Below are 15212 nucleotides of genomic sequence, written 5' to 3'. Positions count from 1 at the left end.
TTGAATTCCAAACACCGAGTGTCTGGCGAGCTCCAGATTTACATCGATTTTGAAACTTTCTTACAAAAACTTAATTGTTGTTTCATTAAAAAAATCATACATTGTTTGAATCAGGATGGCAGCACACAAATTATCATTATTCACTTACCAACTTTGGCTCAAATGAGGGATCTTCACTTATCCTACGGCAGAGTTTGATGAAATCCTCATCTGCTGTCAATGGCAATTACGCCTCGCAATACTGAAAAATGAATTTCCTTCCTCCTACTGCTACTGAATTTTCGGCACAATATTCCACGAACCGATAGTAGTTGAATGATACTCGTTCTAGGATCGCAGAAGCACTACTTCTTCACTAATTTTTCATTGTGTCGTGCTCGCTGTCGCTGTGTTTGTTGTTCACTTACTCGTAGCATTCTTAGCTTATCCGCTTCATTTCCAGTTGTTCTATAACGAAATTCTGCCACAGCAACATGGCTATTTATTATTATCTGTCTCTCTCTGCTCATCAGTGCGGTTAGCTCGTCTCACATTTGATTGAACTCAACGACGCAACGTAAGTTTGGTCGCCATCTCCTTGGCATTGTAAAAAATTAAAGAATAGGAAGTTCTCGTGCAGTCAGCAGTTAATAGTGTGACTAACTTAGACTACGTATGCAAATGATTATATAGACTTAAAATATAATAAGTATACTAACGAAAATAGTTTAAAGTAAGTTTAAAATATTTCACCCACTAAATTTATTAAGAAATTATGATATAAGAGCATTTTAACAACTAAATCTAACGATTTGTTCTGTGAATAAACTTAAAAAGAGAATCAAACTACGTAAACTGATGGTCGTTAAGGGGATTGTAAATCAAAAAACTCTTGACTCAATTCCGCTGTGTTAATGACTGTTTTTTCAAAACTCAGAGTAAACAACGTGAAAAGAGAAAATCAAATCCAATATTATAATTATTTTTTTCAAATTAAATATCTTTCCCCTATATGTAACAAATATCTCTAATTTAAATATTCAAAAGTAAAAAGATCTGTAGGCATTGATAACGAACTTTAAGTGAGTTTCTCATAGAAATGATTCTCGGCCCATTCCAGGGCCTCATGGGCCCTATGGAATAATAATTTTACACTTTTAACCCTACCTGAGCTTGCACTAATTTATGAAAACCAAAATTAATGAAATCGATCCAGCCTTTATTATCCAATCGGTCGAAATCGGTCCAGGTATTATTTTTTTTATTCAAAAGATATATTTAAATTTCCATAATTTAAGATCGCCCTGACAAATATTTTTTTAACTCAAATATTGCTCGAACGACTAATTTGTTGACATTTTGGTTGTATTCATGCATTTTTAAATGGTAATTGTAAGAATAAGTGAATATTTAGACTGTGCTCAAGTTTTGATGGAAATATTACAACTCCAAAACTATTTAAAAACTATGTATTTATTAAAGTTTTCACTGGGATTTGACCCATCTGATTTGTTACTTAAGTATAAAGTGAGTACTTGTTGAAATTGCATGGGAGTAATATATTTACTTGAACTCACTGCCTCGTATTTATTGTGATAATTAATTATTTTGATTGGTATTAATGAAGTTGGTGGACGGAAAAAATGGTTCTATCTTATGTAATCGGTCAGAGAGAGTTCTTATTATGAAATCATATCATCCCTACACATGGATGGCCTGTAACATTATTTTATGCACTCTTTCATATGTGTAATATCTATTTTTTGCGTTTGGTAGGTTATTAGACTTGATGACAGAATTTTTAAAATGAACATCTTTGTATCAGTAGCCTTGATACGATGAACAATGTCTTTCTTGTTGGTGAAAAGAAATTTTAGTTTTGGCATTAATTCAGGATTGCCATTATTATTATAGATTCGGATGTGATGCAAAAACATGTATTTACCAGAACTATGTATACCTAAAATTCTTTCAAAGACACCAAGAGAATCTCATGGTCTCAAGATACTTCTAAAATAAATGTTGTGAAACAAAATTCTTGAACGTGCCTTATTTCACCTGAAACTACAAATGGCATGAATACAAATAATTTGTTATCTTTAACCCTTAACCAGTGACTTGCAATTCTTGTTACACTACCAGTGACGTGCGGTCTGGGAAAAAACATGTTACATGTCTTGAGTGAGACTAACGAACAGCAATTCATTTTCACTAAAGAGATATTATTATAACTTCCCACTATTGTTCTGACGTTGTTATAGGAGAGATGTATTGCAATATCAAGCATATACATATTTCTGTTTATTCGGTCAATAAAAAATTTATCTCGTCTATTATTTGCAATATTTTCATTTTGATGAAAACTTTGCGATAAAAAGAGCTTAAGGTAAGTCCGGGTGAGATTCCCCACCGGGAGAGAGGCCCAGATCATGGTAGTTTAAAAACAAACCATCAGATTGCTCTGCTGGTGGTGTCCGTTAATTAATTTGACAACTAATATCAAGCCTCTAAAGTTTTGTGGTGATTCGTTTTTTTACGCTACTTTAGAACATAATTTGAAGTGAGACTCCGAATTTTCCGCTCTGTTATAAGGTAGAGCATAATGATTCTGGTCGGCATCAGTTAAAATGTTTGAATACTTTGAATTAACGGGTGAAAACTTGCTGCAGCATGTTTATCAAATGCCCAAAAGCAGTGACAAGTCATCTTAGACCATGTGTTGGCCCGCTGGCTGTAAGGGCAACTCCACCATACTGAAAGGAGAGATGCCCCACCTCTCCTCGGGATAGATGCCCCAGTGCTATCTTAAGGTATAGATGCCCTACCTGTATTGTTTTCAATTAATTATAACCAATACGATAGAAGCAGTGGCTGATGTATCGGGGGGATCTAGAAGGGGGATAAATTGGATATATATATATATATTACACACACGTTTGAAATAAACTCACACGAGCATTATAAATAATGTAAAAGAACTTCTTCTTGCCCTGGGGTGGGCACACAAAAAAACTTAGAAATTGACAGAAAAATGAAAAATAAAATAAAAGTGAGGAACTTACGGGGAAAGGTTGTTTTTACAAATTTTCGATGGGACGCAGCCCATCTTTCTCAAGTGAGAAGAGGAGGGAAAGTGAGGAAAGGGCATAAGGAAGGGTGCAAGGCAGAGGGCTAAGATGGAGGGAGGAAAAACGGTGGACGGGGATTGGTTGTTCTTTCTAGTGGGTGCGGTTGATTCCTGGACCAGAAAACGCACGGAAAGCCCATATGCATGCCTGTTCCAAGTCCTTCAGTTCTAGGGGGGTGGTAGACGGGGGGAGGGAGGCTAATATTCCCACTTTATAGCAATGGTCAAACAGAGCTTTGTGGGAGGAAGCATGAACGGCGACTGGAAGGGAAGCAGAAACAGAAGAAACGCTATTGCATGAAGAGCGATGCCCGTTCATTCGGATGCAAAGGGGAGTGGTGGATAAGCCGATATAAAAAGCGGGGCATTTCTGGCACAACAGTATATACACAATGTTTTTTGTTGTGCAAGAAATGTCCGACACTGAGGGGAGAGGGAAGGCAAGGAATTGATCGGGAAGGGGTTCGGTGATGAGGATGTGACAAGTTTTGCATCTTGCACGGTTGCAGGGCGAGGGCTGTGGTTTAATATAGGTACTTTGTTTGGGCAGTGGTTTGGTTGTTTTTAAGATGCTGGCCAGATTTGGTGGTCTTTTAAAAACGAGTGAAGGGCATCGCGGGAAAAATCTGGAAGTGGTCGTGTTGTCTGAGAGGATGGGGAAAAGGTCTTTTAGGGTCCTACGCAGTACGTCCACGCCCGGAAAAAAGGTCGTACAGAGAGAAAGAAACTGCGACGAATTGTCCCCGCCTAGTTTTTTCGGGACATATGATTTTTTTCGGATCTTATTCCAGAGGAGGGGTTCCAGGTAACCCCTTCTCCTGAGAGCATGGTGTAAATTTGAAAGGAATCTATTAAGGGAGTCTGGATTATTACATATTCTGTGACCACGGATGGAAAGAGAAAAAGGGAGGGAGCGTTTTGTATTTGTCGGATGACAGCTGTTGTAGTGTAGATATTGCTGTTTGTTTGTGTTTTTAATGTGTACAGATGTGTGAAATTTTTTTTTTGTTAGAAAGATGTCCACATCAAGGAATGTGACATGAGTGGAGGAGGAATATGAAGTAAAATTTACAGATGAAAATGAATTGAGGCAGGAGATGAAAGTGATTAGGGATTCCATGCCATGTGGCCACAAAAGAAAGATATCATCTATGTATCGGACCCAAAGGGTGGGTGTGAGTGGGTATTGGGAGAGAAAAGACTGTTCTAGGCGGCCAAGAAAAAGGTTTGCATAGGACGGACTGAACCGGCTCCCCATAGCGCACCCCCTAGACTGTGTGTAGTGATTGTTATTGAACGAGAATAAATTGTGTTTCAATATTATCTCGGAGAGGTCGACGAGAAACTTTGTGCTCGGAATCTGTGGAGTGGAGTGCTGCTCAAGGAAGTGTTCGAGAGCGGAGAGGCCTTCTGTGTGCGGTATGGAGGTGTAAAGAGATGTGACGTCGATGGTCGCCATTATGACGTCTTTGTCTCCAGGAAGGGTGGTCGAGTGAAGGCGTTGGAGGAAGTGATACGTGTCTTTGATGTATGAGGGAAGAGAGTGCAGTATGGGTTGGAGGTAATGGTCAACAAAAGCGGAAATTCGTTCTGTGGGAGATTGAATGGAAGAAACTATCGGACGGCCGGGATTATTAGCTTTGTGTATTTTAGGTAGTATATAAAAATGAGGGCTTCGGGGGTTGGAAGGTGATAGTAATGCGATGTCTTGGGTTGTTAGTCCTTCATATGGTCCGTTTTCCTCGAGGAAAGAAAGAATCTTCTCTCGGTATTGGGGATTGGGATCAGCAGGGATGGGTTGGTACGCTGAAGCGTCGGACAATTGCCTAAGCGCCTCGTTGTTGTAGTCAGCCGCATTCATCACGACCACCGTAGACCCTTTGTCTGACGGAGTGATGACGATGTCCGGGTTACGGATGAGGGAATTTAATGCCAACTTTTCTGTTCGCGAAAGATTGTCCCTAGGTTTAATTGATTTAATGAAAGATTTGTCCGAAAATTTAGAGAGGAGGAGATTACTGAAAATTTCAATAGGATGATTGGAGGGAAGAGGTTTGGGTTCGTGCGAAGAAGGAGGCTTAAATCTCATCAGTGCACTATGGACGGTAGAAGAATGTTGGGTGGGGTTAGGATGGGTCTCCCAGAAGAACTTCCACTTAAGTTTACGGCAGAACTGGAGTGTATCTTTCAGAATGTGAATGGGGTTTACTTTCGGCGTGGGGCAGAAAGAAAGCCCTTTGTGGAGGAGAGAGAGCTGGTCAAGAGAAAGGGGGGTGGAAGAAAGGTTGACTACACTCTCTTCCTGGGGTTCCAATCTCTCCTTCTTGGGTATCCAATTTACGCAGGATAGAATGGTAATTTTTTCCGACCCCCACTACTGCTGGAATTTTTAACCCCACTTAGCCCCCCCTGGTCCTTATCCTGGATCCGCCACTGGATAGAAGTAATATTAGTAAGTACGTCAATAGAAGAATGCTAAAGTGAAAAGTGCCTCCTAATTTTTTAATTGTTTTGATAGTCTGATTTGTGGAGATGGGTATGGAGACGATCTCTACGATTATCGAATCAATTTATTAGAGCTTTTTATGCCATGCCCCTTACAATCTTAGCCCATGACTTATTGCTTAAAGCATCAGACATTAGCATCAAGCATTAACAAATCAGCAAGGCCTCCTTGGCTACAAAGTAAATAATTATAGAAACATTCGCAACAGCTTCATCATCATCTTCTAAAGGTAATCACTTGTTGCACTATTGAGAACTTTAAGAGATGGACTGAAAATAATTGAACATGAAGAAAAGAATCCGGGCTAGATACGCGTGAATATTGCAGAGCGCCTTGGGTTGTCCGCTACCATATGACGGTAGGGGTGGGGGTAGAGTGAGCTACCTGGAGAAAACAAGTAGAGATATGAAGGCGAAGATCCAGGTGGGCGTGCCACTGACGATTAACGCAACATTGTTCACGCTTTACACACTACCTCAATTATATTAAAAAGATATTCATTAGACAGGAACAATTCAAGTAACAGACTATTTTTGGCCTTCGTCATCCATCTCACAACCAGTCACTGTGCCGGCGAATGTGGTTGTTTTAGGCACAACATGCACATTGCTCTCGTGAACACGTGTACTGGAAATGGTGTTTGATGGATAAGAATTTTTACATCAGACTGAAATCCATAATAGCAGTGTAAATGCCGAGTGGAGAGCAAAAATTTTTTTAGTGAGGTGGCGTTTTCCTTCAGAATTTTGAAAGAGATATGGGTCGAATCAACAATATGACCTATGTGTCTTGATAAAGTACTACTATTCCTGTTATTATCTAAAATATTGTTTGAAACCTTTAATGAATATCTTAATTACTCGCCAAAATCCTGCATTTCCTGGGACATAGGCCACCTAGCAAAAAATAAAGCATTGATCGTTTTTCCGCATTCATTTTATAATCGTATCGTTATTAGGAAAAAAAATTTTTCTCCTAGTGGAGTTCCAAAAAAGGAGGGTAGTCTTAGAATCGTGTTCGCCTTAGATTTGTGCTAATACGGTGTATGAAATTGTTTTTCGATTTATTATGTTCTATAAACAATTTTCATAAAATATTTTCCGTTAAATAAGAAAGAATCAATTTATTATATTCTATAAACAATTTAAATAAAATATTTTCTGTTAAATAAGAATGATTGGGGTGGGGAAATTCGGTTACTGTACAGTAATAACAACGTGCGCAAAAAACAATCTCTCGGCGAGGAATTAAAAAAGGACCTCGGGTGTCCGGACGGAAGAAGGTCCGAAAGGTATTTGGCGTCCAGGCAAGAGCGCGGTTGGGCTGGTCCTTTAGTCGGCCCTGAATTTTGCAAATGATAGATCACGTCATAACAGATATCACTTTTCATTGCGGCGTTAACATTCACGGCGTTTGTCGCGTACGTTAATTTTCTGTTGATATACGGCCAGTGATTTTCTTGTTGTTGGCTTATTAACGGACCGTGAATTTAGCGAAATTGAGACTGTGAAAACCGGAAAAATAACCGTGAAAACCTGGAAAAAGCCGTGAATTTCATTATTCAGGTAGAGTGGGAACCCTGATCGAGTTGAATCACCATCGACTTGTACGCATACTGGAAAAAAGATTCTCCTCTTTTGGATGACCTCGAAATCCAAAATGTGCGCACGGGAGGCTTTTTATAGGCTCATAAATCCCTTGTTTCGCCGAGGCAACAGATAACGTTAAGTTGGCAAAATTCCAGAAAACCTCCCTTTTACTAGATATTCGGTAGTTAAGAATTCGGAATTAGCGATCTTCTGCTGTCTCTTTAGTTCACTCATCTTTATTAATGCAATGACGATTTTTCGAGTACCTGCTTACACCTTTTTTATTATATTAGAAATGCTTTAGTCACCTACATGCCACTTTTACAGAAAAAATTTTAAAATTTCTTTGAGGCCACTGAAATATGCGTAAATGGAATCACTAATTTCAATAATAATATTCCATGTGGGAATGCTTTTAAGTTGATCAATATTATGATTTTCTTAAAATATTTCGTTAAAACAATTGTCATCTTCTCATTACTTATTTTTACTACCCATTTTTTTAGCTGATTCCTGAAAAGTATTTTCCAACCTTAATTGGGCAAAGAACATTTAATCAATGAATTTTTTGCTGCATTCAGCACCTTTTAGTTACTTACAGTAATATTTTTTATTCATAAAAAGCCATTCCAATCATTAAAGACCCTAAAACCTGAAAAAAATGGCAGGTCCTCATTTAGTGTTTTAAATTTTGTCCCCGCTGAAAAACCTTAAATCAGGATTCTGCTGTACTGTGTCCATGGTCAATTCAGAATGGATTAAAATAGTGCTACGAAATTTTAACTCTAGATAGCTGATGCCAGATTCAACCAAAATTACTAATGAGGACCTCTTATTATTACAGTAGAACCTCTTCACATCGTAATGGAGGGGAGCAAAATTAGGGCTATTTGATGCATGGAGGTTCACTATAGAGAGGTTTTAGTGATAGGCACCATTTTTATATATCCTTCGGAAATGAAAGGCAATACTGTCTTTTAAACCATTATATTTATGTGTTTAAACAAACATGCATGCATCAGTGATTAACATTGAACATATATAAAGCTGGTTTTAAAAAGTGTCTTCGACGCAAGGATCGGGAAGTTGTCAGACACTAATGTTCCTCTGGTTTAAATAATTCAAAACCTATGGAGAGTAATTCATTAAGTCCAAATAAAAGCCCGTTTTGGCAATAAACAGTGATAAATATAGCATTAAAGGTTATATTGACGAATTTCATAGTTTATCTAAAGAATTTTATGGTTTTACTATGAGTGAGAATGATCAACAAATGTAGAGCACATGCAACCAGCGTGCCACCAAAGATGTCTTCCTGGGGTGGGGCGTGCTCACTCTTGTGACGATATCTCGAGAACCACTGGTCACAATTGGAATATATTTTAGGAGCAGCATTCCAAATGTCCAGTGTATCATTAGTTACTGTAGAAAAACAGTTGAAAAATACCATCACCTTTGTATCGCCATTCCTATCCGAAAAACAGCCGAAAATACCAAAATTTCTCAACTTTGAGTGCGATGCAGCACGTTTTCCTGTCATCCAATTGCAATAATATTTTACAGTCGATATGTTTTCACATACCAGTTGGCATAAAATGAGGGGGCGTCCCGAAAGAAATTCGAAAAATCAAAAAAAATAAGGACCACCCTAATGCCGCATTCTTCTATTGAGAAACTGAGACGAATTCTCTTGTTTTTATGTATTTGTGCGTAATTTAATCATGTATATTTGGTATGGTTTTTTTTTAACAAAAGCGTGGTTTCCTTTTTTTTGCCTAAATCGAAAGATTATTACTCCTGGAGCACATATTTCACACTTTTAGATTTTTTTAATGACGATATATTAATTTCACGGTTAAATGAAAAGTGAAAATTTACAAGCGAGAAAAAACGTGACGACTAAGTATGAATGCTGGGAAAACTCTGTGTGACGTCGTTCTGGTTCCCGCCGCCACAGTGAGGTGACCTTTGGGCGAGGTTTTGAGCACTGATACGATGCAGGATGCTAGCAGGTAGCAGAGTACCCTGCTAGCTTAAAGCTTGGCTTAAATAAGGATTATTATTCCCCTATCAAACGAAAGAACTTTCCGAACTTAGATATTTGTAATGTGTGATTATTAAGAGATGTTTCCCTGAGCTCTGTGCCTCATGCATGCATTGGTAATCTCAGACGATGTAAAACTCCTATCTACTCGTATAGAAACTAGGTCCCTGTGACGTCACGTGGAGTGGCATCGCATGGGTGCCAATCTGGCTTTTTTCAAATGAGGATAAAATTGACCATTGCCATTCGTCTAAACTGGAATTTCAAAAAACCAAATAATTTGTATACTATGAATAAACTAATGGTGGGTGACGAATCGCAATCAATGCCTTTCATTTTCTTTGATGAAGGAAGTTACCCTATTCCTAAAAAATAAACGGTTATACGAACATCATTAATACGAACCTCCAGTTTTTCGCTCTCACAAACTTCGTAATAATGACAGTCTATTGTAGCTCTCACAGCTATGTTTGCATTTGCTGTGTCTTTTGCGTTTGATAAATTTTTTAGTTACTCTGCATCCAGTGATTGTTACGTGATCAATTTTTCTTACTAAATTGACCTGTCATAAGACTGTGAATTTGATGGCGTTAAGACCCTGAAAACCTGGAAAAAACTGTGAATTTTATAATTTACTTGGAGTGGGAACGCCGAAATTACTAATGGTGTTTATTACTGAATCTCCGGCAGGCAAACCATTGGAAGTGGAAATGTACTTTGAGGGCTGGGGGTGTGCGGAGGAGTGTAAAGCACAAGAAAAAATAAAAAGGCACGGTTGAACACAAGTATCAATCCATTAAATAACAAAAGAAACGGTCGATTTAGAATAAAAATCACCTCTCTGAACTTTGGTAGCGAGGAAACCAACTAAAGGATTTGGGGAAAAGACGAGGTTAGGAACAGGGATGGAGGATTGCTCTACCTTGGCTGTAGGAGGTAGCGGTGGTCGAAAAAGGTGCCTTTGGTCGCCTCCCGGGAGCAGCTCTTCTCACGCCCAGACACTCGACAAGAGTTCAACAGATTCAGGCTTCCAGTGGTGGAAGTTAGACATTATAATTATAGTATTCTACCGATTAAGGTAGGTTTCCATGGAGTACGCAAGAAGTGATCTGGGAGCCTCCCTTTCCTTCCAGCACTGCCTTCTTTAACTCACAGTAAGGCCTTCTCTCTTTCAATCTACCTAAAAATCCTATTCTTTTCCTTCCCCTCCCTCGTTTCCCCAACATTCTACCCTCCAACACCATTTTCAACATCCCCTCACCGCTAAGCACTAACTCCATCCAAACCTTCTGTCTCCTGCGTATCTCATCTAAAAGCTGCCTCTCCTCGCCAACCATATCCAGCACTTCGTTGTTCCTTTTCCTCTCCGTCCATTTCACCCTCTCCATTCTTCTCCATACCCACATCTCGAACACCTCCAATCTTCTCTCGTCTTCTTTCCTCAGTGTCCACGTTTCCGCACCGTAGAGAGCTACACTCCAAATCAAACTCTTCACTAACCTCTTCTTTAAACTCTTACACAACGATCCTGTCAGAAGCTGCTTTCTGTTCATGAACGCCTCCTTTGCTAGTGCAATTCTCTTCCTAATACCCTTACTACTGTATCCGTTTTCCTCTAATGTGCTGCCAATCTGCTCAACCTGCTCTAGTTTTTCACCACCCACCTTTATCTTGACTCTCACATTTCTCGCTCGTGATGCTTTACAAAACCGCATAACCTTAGTTTTCTTGTGATTAATGGAAGTTAGACATATTTAAGTTAATAAAAGATCGTAGCACTTTTCCACAAGAATTTTTAATGCATACATTGCGTTTCGGCTCACTCAATCTGGCATTTACAAGGTTAATTGTGATTCATGCAACATGTGTTACATCGGTCAAAGAGGCAGAAGTTTCATTACCAGAATGAAAGAACATAGAAGGTGCTAGAAAAATGGGGATGAAACGTCACTTCTCGCCAAACTCCTTCTACAGACTTTGCATTGTTGTAATTTTAAACCTGAAATTCTACATTTTGAAAGTAAGGGCACAAGACTGGATGTTTTTGAGCAATTCGAAATTGTACAAAGTGATTTGAATACGCTCGTGAATGAGCAAGTGTTTTTCACCCATGCCCCTCTCCTAAAGATACCCTTCCCCAAAAACAAATGGGGAAATTCTTTCTTCACCCACGCCTTAAGTGACCCCAACATCCACGGGGTGTTTCCTGTCCGCCCACCCTTTCTCCGTATTGTGTTTGACCATTTTCTTTTGCTTGCAATTTCCTCCCTTGTACCCCCGCTAACTTTCTCTCCTTCTCAGCTAACCCAAAGGGACTCCTCACCCCCGCCTCTTTTCCTGCATCGCTACTTACTCCTCTCAATTTCAAAAGACACGCGGCCTCTTTTTACCCTAAACCGTCCCTTTTTTCACTCTTCTCAACACCCCCTCCTCCCGTTTTGCTATGATTCTTCCCCACGTGTCGTCATTTTACAGTTATGACTAGAACCCTCCCTCCAATGTGGGTTCTCCACATCCCGTAGTTGTATCTTTTCCCACTGTCTCTGCTCTGTAAGCCTATTCCCATCCCCCATCCTCAAAGATATCAAATCCTCTCCTACCCCCTCCTTTCTCAAGGGTTTTTCACATGTTCTGAAGTGTCTTGTACCAGATGATGGCTCAGTGAGCTGAAACGCGTTGTACGCATTAAAAATTCTTGTGGAAAAGTGCTACGATCTTTCATTTACTTAAACTCGACAAGAGCTTTAGCAAAACAATGCACACCGCTCGCGGACAAACATTCCCTTATACAACAGACTCCCGATTATCCGGCTGCGGTGTATCCGTGTTGCGCATTATCCGTATGCATGATCTTCACTCCCACTCAATTTTTTCTGCGATCTTTATTTTAAGAAATCGGATGCAAACTCATCGGCATTACTGCATTAATGCGAAGATACACCTATTATGCTTATTATTTCTGTTAGAATCCCCTTCATAGAATGGAAGTGATCGCGCACTAGCTGCATTCAGTGGAGTACCATGTCTCTGTTTTCCAAGCTTTGCAGTGCGCGACCGTGGTCCTTGATCACGGATACACGTCCCGCAGCAGTTGCAACCCCGGCAACTAGTGCCATACGCGACTACGTGGCGTGGTGCCTGACAGTGTAGTTTCCGACATCGAACAGTGGTTTTTGAAGAATTCGTGCAAACCACTTTACTGTGTCCGTGATCACGCAGACACCGATGAGGGGTTTTTGAAACCAGGCCTTACATGGAGCATTAATGATACGACTACAACCATGTTATCGCCGCTAAAAAAATTCAAAAACTGGCAAAGAAAATTCTCATTGAGTCTGAGGAGCACTCTAAAATAACAGAATAACTGCATAAATAGTAATATATTGTTTGTTTTATGTAAATAATGAAAATTAGAAGATGTTCAAGCAAAAGTTTGGATTGATGTTTTCTGATTTCCGTATTTCTCCGAATATAGTCCCCCTCCGAATATATTCCCCCCCCACCTAATTTTGAGGCTTCAGTTTCAGGAAAAGTTGAAAAAATGCATTTGAATGTAGTACCCCCCCCCCTTTACTTTTACCACGGGCATTTTTGGAAAAAAGGGGCGACAATATTCAGACTTATAAAAATGGTATTCGTGCCATATCTCTCCCCATCATTATCCCATATACAGTGAGACCTCGTTCTACGTCACCGCGTTTAACGTCATTTTGCGATAGCGTCACGAAAATTTTGAGATCGTCATTCGTTTATCGCACCTTCGCTTCGGGATAACGTCAAGTCTTTTAAATTTCGCACGAGAAAAAAGGCGAAGCGGCGGGCGTTGCAGGTTGTTCGTTTTGTGGGCGGTAATACAGTCAGTCTAAGCAAAGTGTAAAACGGTGTGTTTATTGTTAATTGCGATGACAGTTTTAGCAAACTTTCTTCAAAATGAATTCTTAGGTAGGTGCGCAAGGTTTTACTTGACATTATGGTTTTCAGGAACCTAAAAAGTTATTTCAAGGAATTTTCCGTGTAGAACTCGGGAGTTTTGTCGTCACTCTTTTCGCCGTGTTCACAATAATTTTGGTTCCTATAACTGCGATGATGTTTCAGTGATGATAATGCCCAGGCGACACTCGCCCGGGCGGCCACCATAGCGAAGCCGAAAAGCAAATGCGGGAAGATGCGAAAATGGAGAAGGATTTACGTCACTGCTGCTATTGTCGTCGATGAAGACAGGAACTCGTATTTATGCCATAGTTTGGCATTCCCATCGTAAAAAATGCCCCAGATTTGATACGCTAAAATTTTTTTGCGTAGGAATTGTGAGGTCTAGGAGCCGATATTCACTTTTAACATTGTTTCTTATGGAATATTATGTTTCGATTAACGTCATTTCATTTATCGTAACATTTTTCAGGAACGGTAAGGGTGCGGTCCGTTGAACGCTACCAATGCTTCGGAGCGCCACCAAGCGGTCCGTTATTCGCTACGGAGCGCTACAGGTTATGCTGTGACGTCACGGCAAACGTCATACACCCGTTTCCCGCCTCGCTCCGGACCAGCTCCAGACGCTCCCCTGAAAACTTGGGTCAGCGGAGGAGCGAGTCAATTTTTGGCGGAAATTCGAAGGGAATGCACTGAGGCAATGGAGAGTTTACTCACGTTGCAGATGATGGACGCTGAATGTGGACGCCTTTCTCCTATATAAGTGACTACGAAGTAACGGAGTAGACGCACTTAGTAAATAGATGTAAATTTAATTGTGATTTAAATAAATATATAGCAAGAACTAAATATCGACAAACATTCTCGTATCTCCCCCGAAATGAACTCAAATGTCTTTGGAAGCAGCCTTTACACACAAAAGGCAACAAAAATTATTAAAAGGGGCATTTAATATAAAGAAAGGATTGTAAGAACATATATCGACAAATTTACTCATGCCATAAATTAAAATCTGAAGAAAAATAGGATATACATGAAATAGATTAATGTTTTTTAATAGTCGTTAGCCATTATAAGTTGATATGTTTCAACTGGGAAAACGGTAGAGTACCTACTTTTTCCTTTACTAGGGTAATGAGTTTCTTTGAGAAGGGTAGGCGAGGGTTGGTGTGAGAAATACAGTCCAAAGTTTCTTCCTTTACTATTTGGAGCCTCGGTATTGAAAAATAAAATTCATTTTAATGATATTCAAACATATTTATTAATATTCAATGATCATAGTCACCTCAATTCGCAATTAAAACCACATCTTCGATTTCATAATCCCAGTTTGCCCACCCTCGTTCATTTCCGCCATCTTGACTTCGCTCCTGACCGGTCCGAAAAGAAATTCTCGTAGCGAACGTAGCGCCTATGGACCGGTGCTCCGGAGCACTTCCGTCTGTAGCGTCTGGTAGCGAAAGTAGCATTCATTGGACCGCACCCTAAGTGACGTTAAACGAGGACTCACTGTAATCAGGAGTGTGCTGTATTTTATTTCGCATGGTTACCACCATGGTTCGCATGGTTCATTGTTGTCTCCCTCCTAGATCTGTGGTCGTGCGTTCAACCGCAAGGACAAGCTGTCTCTCCACCGCAAGACACACAACGCAGAGAAGCCGTACCAGTGCCCCACGTGCCTCAAGCGCTTCTGCCGCAGCGACTACCTGCTCATGCACCGCAAGACTGCGCACCCGGAAGAGGAAGTGTCGCAATTCCCTTGCTTGGTGTGCGGCACGGTGTTTGGCAAAGGCAAGGACCTCTCGGCACACATACGGACAGCGCACTTCTTGTGTCCTGACTGCGATGCGGCCTTTCTCACGGAGGGGGAACTTGCGGCGCACGCGGAAGCGGAGAAACACAACAGTGGCCAGCAGCTGGATTGCGTTGACTGTGGTAAGACTGAAGGGTCACTGAAATGCCACCTTATTTACAGTAATACCTCTTCACATCGTAATAGGGAAATTGCATACTTTTTATAAACAGTATGCTGATATA

At 40.2% G+C, this 15212-nt stretch overlaps 1 protein-coding gene across 3 annotated transcripts in view; it reads left to right on the top strand.

Annotated features, from left to right (window-relative positions):
* Positions 1-15212, top strand: part of LOC124160172 (zinc finger protein 367-like) — a 105380-nt gene that overhangs the window by 8667 nt on the left and 81501 nt on the right. For all 3 annotated transcript variants that reach the window (XR_006865104.1, XM_046535935.1, XM_046535934.1), the window contains exon 3: positions 14765-15110. Coding sequence is in view for 2 of the 3 variants with exons in the window: in XM_046535934.1 (XP_046391890.1) it covers positions 14765-15110 (346 nt within the window). In the remaining variant the exon portion in view is untranslated. The remainder of the gene's footprint in view (positions 1-14764; positions 15111-15212) is intronic.

Source organism: Ischnura elegans, chromosome 6 (genome assembly GCF_921293095.1).
Source record: "Ischnura elegans chromosome 6, ioIscEleg1.1, whole genome shotgun sequence".
In the NCBI taxonomy this organism is placed as follows: domain Eukaryota; kingdom Metazoa; phylum Arthropoda; class Insecta; order Odonata; family Coenagrionidae; genus Ischnura; species Ischnura elegans.
This window is presented reverse-complemented; position numbering and strand designations above follow the sequence as displayed.